An 11,816-nucleotide genomic window follows, 5' to 3' on the forward strand; every position below is an offset into this window, starting at 1 on the left:
GTTTTCACAAGTTCTCATTCATCTTTTTCCTTCCCATTGATATGGTTGGTGCATTTTAGTTATACAGGAAGAAATTGGTTTCAAAATGATACACCATCAACATATTTCTGGATAAAAGGCCACGACTGCTGATAGCTGGCAAAACAATATGAATATCTATTTTAATAGGTCCCAATTTTTTAATTTAACTTAAAAAAATGGTTGAAATGATCAGAAAAAGTTGTACATCAGAACAACATTTAAAAGAGGATTAAAATACCTTAAAATCCCAGTGATGTTTTTCTGTACCCCTATAAAGGGTCAGTTGCATTGATCGCTTTTAAGATGGAAACAGACAAAGTAGTTGACTGAGCCGCAGCGACCCCTACTGTACCACTTGGTGGAAGTGAGGCATTAAACCTCAAATTGAGGCCTAATTTATGTCCATCAAATACACTGAAGCATGTGAAAGGATTCTACCTAAATCTGAATATTCAGTGAACTCATTTCTAAATGCTTGAATTGTTGCAAGACACTTTCAACAAGTGGTTTTTGGTAATTATTCTGGTTGTTTGGCTTTTAAAATAGGTCCGTTAAATCAACTGGAATAGTCTTTAAATCATATCCATCTCTTTAGATTATGTCATATTTTTGCCGTTAACGACATTGTAGTGTTCAATGATGACACTGTACTGAGTAGGTTACTTTACTTCACAGCCAGAGTTACTTAATTCTCAGAAACATCTAGTGGAAATACCCAAACTGCTCCAAAGTGGGTTACCCCCTGCTCTCTGCTAACAGGTGTAGTTAATTCCTATTTTATCACATCTGTGGCTCCTCCTGCTCCCACACAGGTTCAGGTGTGCTTCTCAAGAAAAGCATGGATCCTGCCATGGGAAGCTTAATCATCCCCAGCTGAGCCACCTTCACTTCTAAAACACAGAAGTTAACCCAGAGCTAAAGGAACACACATAGAGTTCAGACCGGAGTACTGTTCAGCCCACAAGTGAGAAATGTATTTTTTATTTCATAATACGATTCTGGGTTGCTTTTATTTAGTTCAACTTCAAAACCAATGTCTGCCCAGCAGTAATTTAGGAATTAGATCTGAAAGGAGACATGGATTCATGGCCACCTTATCTCTGCTCTTGTGAAACCAAACAAACATCGTCAGAAGTTCATTTTGTAGAAATACAGCGAGTTTCAATTTTGAATAAAAAGAGGAATGTTAACTATGGTTTAATTTTCAGTCTGTTGTTGAACATGACTGTGAGAGAAAACCAGACCACACAAACCAAAGCAACATATCAACATATATGGGGTTAATATTGCAAAAAGACCAAAACAAGCAGCTGGGAAAAAGCCTTTCTTTGGTAAGTTGAAAAACTTAACAGGTTTGTTTATGTTATTTTTCTTGTTTTCATATTTTTCATATGAATTCAAGACTAATTTTGTAGCACCCTCTAATTATACAACATTTGTCTATCAGCACTAAACATTTCTCTGAAGCCTCAAACTTCTATCAAGCCTCACATGTCGACATGTTATGTCAGAGGCTCCTTTCAAACAGCTTCTTATAAGTTTGTTTCCTTTGAGTTTAGTTTTAAACACATCACATAAAATGACTGCCTTTGAGTTTTCTTCACTGAGTAACAACCTCCACACTGAAGAGTGTTTTTGTAAGTGCACCTGGTAGTGATTATATATGATTTGAGTTTTTGACCAATCTATCATTGATCCTACCAGTTAAACAGAAAATTGAAAAAATATATATTTATATTCAACATTCAATATTGGGGGGATTTAAAATTGTGCTTTTTTTAAATAAAATATTTCACTTCCTGTTGTGATATAAGGAATATTTAGAAAATACAACTGCAAATATAATTTCAGAAAAATAAAATATATGAACATGGAGCATAAACCCTGAATTTGACGTGAGGCTAAAGTTAGAATTCATAGCTAGTTCATAGCTTGATCATCTGCTAAAAGGCTATAAGTACTTCATATTTCAAATCAGTGCTCTGCACCTTCCTTTGGTATAAACCCAGATCAGACAAGCTAAGGGGCTAAAGCTAACCGCTAATCCAAGAAGATCTAAGTCCAACAACAAGTTATTTGGTCTCATTAGGGGTATTGGATTTTTTTTCTGCACAAAAAGAAAACTACATTTTTCTATATCAACATTTATTTGATGATCTGAAGCTTGAAAACCAACCAGGCCACAATAAACGCAGGCATCTGCAAGGGGACGCCATAGGTAAGATGTCATCTACTCACAACTTTTTTTAACAAATCTGCAATTCAAAAATCCTAAATTATCCCTTTAACTATTGTGCTATAGGGGGAAAGAAAACAGTTGTGGCCCAGGGGCCCAAATTCTTCTGAATCCGGCCCTGGACAGAACCTCTTCCTCTGGATTTCATTCATAACTCCTTGGTCCCGATGAGGTGCTCCATTCAAAGTGAAATGCGATGCAAATTTATAGTCATTCATGCACTTCGACTGGGCCACAGATAGAGAGACGGGCGAGACAAACGGGACTGAGCACGGTCCATATGATCCTAGCAGCAGGCGGCGGAGGAACCAACTGCGACCCGAAAGATGTGGCACGGATGGTGGAGGATTACGTCATCGTAGGGAAAAAAGGAGGACGCCTCATCACAGCAGACCTTTACCATCCATAATAAAACAACCTCCCATCCAGCAGGCCGATTCAACCAAAAATAAAGATTATTAATGCAAAGCCACGCTGAAAGCAGGCTCTCTGTAAGTAGATTATCCACGCAGGCGGAGTGGTGTGACGCTTCTAGAATGTAAAGCCTTGCTTCATCAGTTTGTCACCAACAAGCAACCAAACTCTGTTTCGCATTTTCTGACAGACGGTAAAATAAAAATGTTGCAATGGTGGCGAAAAAGCCGCACTGAAAGCTAACTGGACTCGTCTTTAAAGGGGCTTATTGTACACTGCCCAATGAATGAGTTGACTGCTTTATAGGATAAAAACAAATAAATAAATAGGCATGTCAACACAATGGTGCATGGACGGGTTTTAACGCCTCAATGCATGTTTCAAATGCATCGCACATTTCACCAGCTACTGTTTTTAAACGCAAAAATATTGAATGGACTAAAAACAAAAAGAGAGAAGCTAGCTAACAAGCAGGCAGCATAACAGTTACAGCTTGAAATGCGTTTAATTTTCTTCACATTTTTCCTTTTTTAAAAAAGGGGCTAAAATAGAAAAAGCCTTTTCTGAACTGTTACCCCAATGTTATGTAGCATTAGTATCAATTTCGGCTCCACAGTCGGTGTATAAAAGTGACAGAGCTAAGCTAGTTTGCTAACGTCAACTGTTAGAGGAGAAAAATATAAAGCGTTCCCATTCTTACCGTCATAAACTGCTCCAGGGGCGTCCAGTTTTTAAGGAATTAAAGTGTTGCTGTGGGAGAAAATGGTTCGTGTACGGGGGGCGATGTAGCCCGGACATCCAAGATCAGTTGACCCAGTGCCGATGAAAGCCGAGCAGCAGCATCATTATCACCGCGCCGCCTCACACACATCCATCCAGCAGAGCGGGGCCTCCTCCGGGCTCGACCGTACGACTTGCTCGGCGACGACGACGACGGATAATCCACAAGACAGAAGCCCCTGCAGCAAGCATTGGCTAGACGCGGTACCTATCCAGTCATTTCAGGCCGTCGGATTGAGAAATGCAGTCCCAAAGCGAGCGAAGAAAACATACAATGTGCTGTCAGAAAGAGAAGAAGGTTGAAGTTGAAAACTGTTGGGTCACAGAGAGAGAAAATGTTGCGTTTCTGACTTTTCCAGCATGAGCCAGCCCGTTGTTGTCAGCGATCCCTGATCGCTCTCTCTCTCTTTCTCTCTCTCTCTCTGCAGCTGCTCTCTTGCCATGCAGCAGCACAGCAGCGAGCTGTGCAGCGACGTAATTGCGCAACCGCACAGGGTTCTGGGGCGTGGCCGTGGAGCGGGAGGCGCGGTGTTTGATTTCAAACGCACCAAGGTAAACATACCTCATCTAAACGTAGTTTTCGAGAAACTTAGTTTTTAAAAGACGTATTGAAAAGCCTGGAGCCATCCCTTATTTTGTTATATTTTGCCCAACAACCAGGCAACTAGCATCACCAACTTCTCCCTACAATGTTTATATTATAGAGTATTTAAACCTTTAAATATATTACTTTCATAACTAAAGTTACTACTAAAGTTAAAATTATAGTATTTTCTACCCACCTCTAAAATTTCTGTCTATTATGCCGACTGCAAGTAACTTGACTCAATGAAGATCATTTAATATTTTAACTAAAAATGTGCCAGACACACACACACACACACACACACACACACACACACACACACACACACACACACACACACACACTACAGTTTGTTAAAATGAGACTTCTTGTTTGTCTGCAAGCTTCTTTGTTCTAATGCTATTTTCTGTCTGCTGAGCTTGATGTGCCATTTGAAGATCAGTAACAATAGCTTTTTTTCACTAGAAGTTACACATAAATACTGTATACTGTAAATTTTGGTGTTGAAAGATGTATGTTAAAAAAAATAGCTTAGAAAAGTGTTTCTTCTGGATGAATTTGTTATTTTGTAATCATGTTTTTTAATTTGTATTAATCTTTTTTAATTTTAATCTTTAAATTACCAGAATTTGCACAAAACTTTATGTTTTTGTCTGTCAGATTACACAACTTTGTCAAAAGCAGTTGTCATTTAGCAGTTGTTCTTCTTAATTTTTGCTTATTTAAAAATAAAAGGTAAATTATTTCAAGAATGAAGCATTGACAAAGATACAGTGACCAAAAAAGCCCAGATGATGAACGAGCTGTCTTTTTGCCTGCTCACATCTCAGATATTGCACCAGTTTGCATGAATAATTCCTATTGACTGTGACCGCATTTAAATCGGGGGGAGGGTGAGGGAATCATACACCATCTGCTATGAAGCAGAGCAAAAGCAGCAAGACCTGAAGGAGATTTCCCCTGTGAAATATTCAGAGTTTGAAAATAACTACAGGACAGAAGAAAGTGTTGTAGATGACAAAGTGTATGAGGACTGCTAATAAATAAAAATATTCTAATAATTTCTAGATTTGTTGTTCAATTGTTACTCTTTCTATATCTTTGTGTTGAATAATAGAATATAAAGATGTGAGTGAATGTAAGCAACTGACTTTTTTATGTAGTTTTCAACCTTAGTGTTTTGCTTTAAAAAAGTGGTTTAAAGTGGGGGTAAAATAGGCTAAAATAAAACTATGTATTTTAGTGTATAATAGCATAAAGTTATAAGTGTATAGTCATTGAAAGTATCAATTAAATGTAAATATTTTTGACTGACAATACAGAATTATGACATTTATAGTACAGTAAGCTGATGCAAATAGGCTGGATTTAAACCTCTGTTGCTAAATTACAGAATCCATTGTATACTGATTTATTATACTGATATAATAAATCAGTATTTGAGACAATACACATATTTTTTTCTAATCTCTTTAAAAGTTACTTAATTCATTTTATGTATTTTATGCTATTGACCGTGTATTGAAAGACAACCAGCAGCACAGTCATTCATGAACACTGCAAACCGGTGCTGCTGGATGCTGTGAGAACGGTAATGTGGGTTGTACTGACCTCAAGTGGCATGAAAAGACAAGCTACATGTTCCACTACAGCAAACAATGGAGCCATTGTACAGACAGCTCTGTCTGGCATACAATAAAGTGCACTGATGAAGCGGAGTGGCGAGAACAAGACAATGAATCCAGTGTTGTTGATCTGCGCTGCCCAAAGGACACTTTGTAGTCAGAGAAATGATAAAGTGAACATGACAGTTCAACTTTGTCAGTTCAGCTACTGCTCTATTTTAATTTTTTTTCCACACTTCATCCCACACCAAAACAATAAGCTGGAGCAAAAACATCAAACAATAAATGAATAAAACATTTGATTGGTTTAACCTTTTGTAGCTTTTTTTAATGAACAGCAAAATATTCATACGTCTTGGTCTTTTTTCGCATTTTGTCACATGTTATGTATTTTGTTGTGATTTCAAATTGTAGAGCATGAAGTGGAATGAAAAATGAATTTCTGTGTTATTGTCTTTGTGTCACCAAGATTGTGCAGTGAAACTGATGTGATGTGTATGTTTATGTAAACAAACAATAATAATTTGTGGTGATGAGTGTTTATACCTCACTCTAGGTCTCTATATAGATGTCTGACACACACTCCACTCTGATGTTCCTGCTCCTCATGTATGGAATGCCTTTAGGGCAAAAAAGGTGGGAAATTTTATGTGTCTTTCACACATTGGCAGATTGTTTTCATCCAGTCACTGTTTGGGTGGTAAAGAACCGCTCATAACCAACAAGTCTAAATACTTATTGGGATTTAAGAAAAACACAAGAGAACACCAAACACTTGAATTCTGTAGCCTAATAATAAGTAGTTGAGCATATAAGTAAGTTTACTCGGTGGATTTCAGTAACATTTCTTGATCAAATATCAAGAAATGTTAGATCCCACCACAATATCTTACCAGTCACCACTGCTGAGTCTGATCTTTGAAAAACCAGACCCAGTTTTGAACAAGCAGTATATACAGTATATATAAAAACACACAGTCTGGATTTGCACTTCATTTGTCTTGACTCCAAAGAGCAGTGGGGTAAAAATACGGTTTCTATCGGCAACCTAATTATGCTTGTCTATATTTAGTTCAGTCCGCAGGGAGTTGGATGGAAGATGTAATTAAACAGCATATCTGAACCTTGTTAATGCGCAGACAGATGACCTGGGGGAAATACAAGTGCTGGATGAAGAGGTCTGAGTCACTGAGCTGAAGATTACAGCAGTTTAGTTAGGTTGTACAAAATTAGAGATCCTTTGTGTGTTTTTCCCCTTGACCTGCAGGGAATACAGATATATCAGTTTTCTATGCAATCTGAAAAAGATGAGTAATTATCATGGCATCACTGATATCTGATTCAATACTTTGTTTCCTCACTTGAAAAATGTTTTCTTTTTGCCTTTCACTGAGCATACAAGATATTGTAATCACAGATGAGGCTGTTTCACATCCTTTACCAGCACTTAGCAACAACAAGCTGTTGTTTCCCTGTAGGATCTTGTGAAAATTAAGACTGAGTCTAGATGTTGCACACTTCTGCGTCGTTAAAATGACTGTTTTATTTAAAAAAAAAGGCTACAAATGGTGGGTATTTCTAGGTGTATTATAATAATTTTTTATGTGTGGATCAGTGATCAGAACAGCATAAAATTTGATTTGACTTTGCTGAAATGAAGATAATGCCATTTTAACTGGCTGTAAGCATGTTTTATTGTAGTTTAATACGTCTGCAAACTCTAGCAGTAGCAGATGAATAATATTAAAATATACTCTTGCCTACGACATTCAAAATACTCACCTTTCTATAGATAGCTGTTTTGGTTATTTCCCGCCAGCAGAGGGCGCCATTTATCTGAAACCTGCACCATTCCAACATTCCATCAAACATCTTAGTCTAAACTCAACAATTTAACGTTTTTAAACTTACCACATTCCTGACAATTTTTTATTTATTTTTTGGTTAACCGGTCTTTCTATTGTACTGTCAATTTAGAGTGTGCTTGCATTGTTGTTTGCCCGGTCTGCCTCTATGATGGCCCTGTGATGCACTGATTGCTACAAACAACCTGGAATTCAGCAAGCATATAAGAAAGTGCTCTGATTAGATGAGACTAAAATTAAACTTTTTGGCCTACATATAAAATATTATGTGTGGTAGCTAAACAATAACACACATCATTTCTACATTAATACATGGTGGAGTACGCATTGTGGGGAAGTTCAGATATAAAGAATTTGTGGCAAAAATTTGCAACATTTCTGTTCACAGATGCTCTCTATCCAAACTGACTGAACTTTGCTATTATGGAATGAAGACAGGGGAAAAGAAGATGATTCTACAAAGTTTTAATTGAAGGGGGGCAAAATAGGTATGCAAACTTCTCAGATATTTCATTGGAAAACCAACTAAATTAGAAATGTACAATTTCTCTTCAACTTCACAATTATTTATTTGCTACTTTCTGCTGGACCATCACATTAAATCCCATCAAAATATAGAGAAGTTGGTGGTCAAAATGTGAAAAAGTTCAAGGGTTGTTGATATTTTTTTCACTGTGGTGCCTCAGCATCAAAGCAGTAAATGTCAGCTGAATTCATAATCAACCACATCTTTTTATTGGATAAGAGTCACAAAGTCACATATCTGACACCTTGAATTCTATCTTTTAATGACAAAAAATTTAATTTTCAACAGATGCAGAAAGGCATATTTCTATTAGAAATATCTGCTTGCTGGAAAGAGCTTTGTAGCTTTATGGTTTGTTTTATGCTTTCTCTTCTTTCATCAGAGCGAGGATGCCTTCTCTCCTGGAGGTGTAAGGCGTGTGCTTCAGCTGAAGGACATGAGCAGGAAACAGGTTCCCACTGGGCGCGTACATCTCCTCGCCTTTCTGTCCCATCAGAGAGCGCAGCATCTTGTTTCTGGACAGGATTTTATCATAAAACTCCACTCCTCCTCTGGCGTACTCCCGAGACATTCCCGCTGCCCGTTTGTCTGAGCTGTAGTCAATCCACTGGCTGAGAGCGTCAGAGGTGAGGAAGTAAGAAACGGCCCCGATTCCCAGCGCCACAATGTTCACTGCCCCACGCATCAGCATGGGGCCGCCATGCAGGCCGAACACCTGCTTCAGCACCACGCTGTACACCCAAACCCCGCCCAGGCAGAACGGAGCGACGGCGGCTGTCAGGACCGGACCCCCGGATTGTAATCGGGCCACCTCCCGAGCGATGGCAAACTTCTGCGCCTCCGCGGAGAACACCAGCGCCTCCTTCAGAGCAGAGCCGGCCTCGCTGCTCCAGTCCACCGTTTTCCCGCTGATGAAGATGTTGCGGTTGGTTATTCCACTCGGATCGTCTGTGGTGCTGTTAAAGTTGGCTGGGATGCCGATTTGGGCGCCAGCAGGAAGCCACGGAACACCGGCACCAACCGGGTGGAACCCGAAGGAGGCGAAAGCGGAGAAGTTCTTGGCTGAGCTGATACCAAAGTCCTTCAGGACCTAAAAATGACGAAATTATGAAAAACAACTACAGTCAGTGCTGCAAAAAGTGGATATGCACTATGTAAGGCATTGGGGCGCTGAGCTAGAAGGGGCAATAAATGGTGGAAAAAATATTTTTAGTTGAGAATTCACTGGGAGGGAAGTGTTTCACTGCAAAACCACAAACTCTTACCAGATAATTGTGGCCTAGCTTCTCATGCAAATGTCAGCTGACATAAGAAAGCTAACTTGCAAGTTACTTTTCAGCAAGAGATATGAGCTTTTTAAAGTCAATAATTTCTTAATATCGATTAAAGTTCATGTTCCATAATGGCAGATTATGGCCATGGAAGAGGCTATAATGGAAGAGGAACAAAAAAGCTTTTCTAAGTGGCTGACAGACAGTAAGCAAGATATTTCAATCTATCAAGAGAAGGCTTGTAAATATTTAGATTAAGTTACTACTAAAATGACAGGTGACTGTTGTTTGTCTTACAACTGCGTGCTGCAGTTACAGGTGTACAGAGATGCTACTGATGTGTCCACATACACCTGAGAAAGTATGTAGCTGCACCCCTGAGTAGAGTAACCCCATGAGAGAGTTACTGTTTGAATTTTTGTTTAACTAGACTGCAAATCTGATTGAAACAACAGAAATCAAGCAAAGCTACCTGCTGAAAGACACTTTCCAGCTTTTCTGACAACACCACCGGCTCTCCTTTATGCCAGGCTTGATAGAGCTGACGGTAGGACGAATCGGGGAAAACGTGGTAGAACATGTTGGCTGTGAAGACTCCTCCACAGCTCGCGATGAGCAACGGAGCCCGGTACTTCTGGAGAAGCACCGAGAGCTTGAGGAAACGAGACGCCATCGTGTGGTCCTAATGCAGATGTTTCAGCCTGGAGCAGCAACTTTCAGTACGTGATGTCTGTGAAGGAGAAAAAATTTTCATCAGCCTCTACACAGGATAAATAGATTATCTCTATGCTGTCCCCTTGTGGTCATCTAGCAAAGAACTGTAGCATGCAGAAACTTGATGTTGCATAAAATGATGCGTTGAGAATCTTCCTTAAAATACCCAGAGGGGCCAGTGCTAATGAGATGTTCGTGACAGCAGATGTTTTGACTTTTAAAGCACTGTGGAGAAAGTTCATGTTGGGTTTTATGAAACGCCTGAATGGTTCAGTGAACAGCTTAGCACCCAAATCTTACTGCGAGTAGTTTATACTTTTCATCCAGCCTAGGGTGTCCGTTTGTAAACTGAGTCCTTCAGTGATTGTAGATTTTATTTTTATTATGTTTTTATATGCTAAATATATTTTCCATACATGTTTATTGTCGATGTATTATTTTTCTCTGATAATTTGTCATTGTGGATTCGTCTCTCAAGTTTAAACTGAATTGAAACTCACAGAGAAGTTATAGAAATACAAACTTTAAGTGCATTTATTATTATTTTTTTTTATTTATTTATTTTTTGCTTTATCAGCAAGTCCCCTAAAAACTATAGTGCTGACAGAAGATTACACCAAGACCTCACAGCGTAACTTCTTTACGCTTCTTAGTCAGATAATGCATTAATGCAAATCTGTAGAAGGAAAAGGAAATAATAACGTTTTAATTTGATATTTTAAGAAATCTGATATTGATAATATACCTCAACGTTAATCACCATTTATCCCTAACTATAAAAAAATTAAAGAGCGAAATCCAGAGAGCAATATATATAAAGATCAATGTTCAATGTTGTCGGTTGGCATCTATTCGTATAATATGACAATTCTACAGCTTATTTATAGAAACAGTTATAAAGTTAACATTTAATACAACTTACTGCTAAGTGTCAGAAACGTGTAGCTTCAACGCTGCTATGGTAGCCCCGTAAATAATATATTTTTAAACAAGTTATCCAGGCAAAACAGTTATTACACATCCAGTCATAATATAATCACCTGCTGACGATTTTATTTAGAGGAAAATAACACATAACACTCACATGTTCGGTGCATCTTTACAAGGACAATTACATATTTCAAAACACTGCCGGTGGTGTACGTAAAGCGATTCGACTGTCGTAATTATCAAAGCGTTTTCGACAAGTTAACGACAGCATGAGAACGGGGAAATTAGGGGTTTTCCAGATATTTATTTAAAAATAATTGGTAATGAAACATTAAAGCAAATAAAATATAGACTGTTTGTTATAGCATAATTGAAAAAATGCATGTAAATAAAAAAAACAAACAACAGAAAGGATAATATGAAATAGTTTAAATAGATATTAGAGTATATAAAGATATATATTACTTAATAACCGCAGCAAGTTAAAGCATTTCTTTTCCGCAATCAATATGTGTACAGATTTGACAAACTTTGTATAATAATTTTCTTGGTTCATAAACCTGAAAAGAAATATGGACACTTGCTTATTTATACTTATTATTATGTAAACTTTGATAATTTAGTTCTTAATTTGAAAATATCCCACAATCCAAGATGTTTTATCCTTAAGTAGTGTGTTCCATACAAACAAGCCATGCTGTATAATGTGCTCTTCTCTTAAGCACATTATAAGAGCATTATAAGAGAATCTTGCAGATTCTGCTGTTTGCAGAATCTGCAAGAAGCAAAGCATTGGCCTGCCAAATTAAAATCTTTTGAACTTTCTGTCCATTCTGGTGACCTCTCAA

General features: G+C 38.0%; 1 protein-coding gene and 1 long non-coding RNA gene across 3 annotated transcripts; one reads left to right on the forward strand and one right to left on the reverse strand.

The window, feature by feature from the left end:
• Positions 1–448: 448 nt before the first annotated feature.
• Positions 449–3,264, forward strand: LOC103130733 (uncharacterized). 2 transcript variants are annotated; one of them, XR_475256.2, is made up of 4 exons: positions 449–985; positions 1,230–1,352; positions 2,185–2,239; positions 2,324–3,264. It is a non-coding gene; the product is annotated as an uncharacterized LOC103130733 (long non-coding RNA). The 2 variants fall into 2 exon arrangements; XR_475255.2 differs by having other exon boundaries at positions 463–1,352.
• A 4,712-nt stretch (positions 3,265–7,976) lies between these two features.
• Positions 7,977–11,225, reverse strand: tmem177 (transmembrane protein 177). The gene is made up of 3 exons (XM_007542218.2): positions 11,123–11,225; positions 9,797–10,054; positions 7,977–9,143 (listed from the first exon to the last, which is right to left on the reverse strand). The coding sequence occupies exons 2-3, from the start codon at positions 9,995–9,997 to the stop codon at positions 8,412–8,414; spliced, it is 933 nt and encodes a 310-aa protein (XP_007542280.1). The 5' UTR covers positions 9,998–10,054; positions 11,123–11,225; the 3' UTR covers positions 7,977–8,411.
• Between the last annotated feature and the right edge of the window lie 591 nt (positions 11,226–11,816).

This window comes from Poecilia formosa, unplaced genomic scaffold (assembly GCF_000485575.1).
Source record: "Poecilia formosa unplaced genomic scaffold, Poecilia_formosa-5.1.2 Scaffold666, whole genome shotgun sequence".
NCBI lineage: Eukaryota > Metazoa > Chordata > Actinopteri > Cyprinodontiformes > Poeciliidae > Poecilia > Poecilia formosa.

What these genes read in the sequence shown, in the direction of transcription:
- tmem177 (XM_007542218.2), bottom strand. Translation starts at nt 9,997, where the DNA reads ATGGCGTCTCGTTTCCTCAAGCTCTCGGTGCTTCTCCAGAAGTACCGG. An exon ending in TGGAAAGTGTCTTTCAGCAG is followed by an intron (nt 9,144 to 9,796) that starts GTAGCTTTGCTT and finishes CGTCATTTTTAG; the next exon opens with GTCCTGAAGGACTTTGGTAT.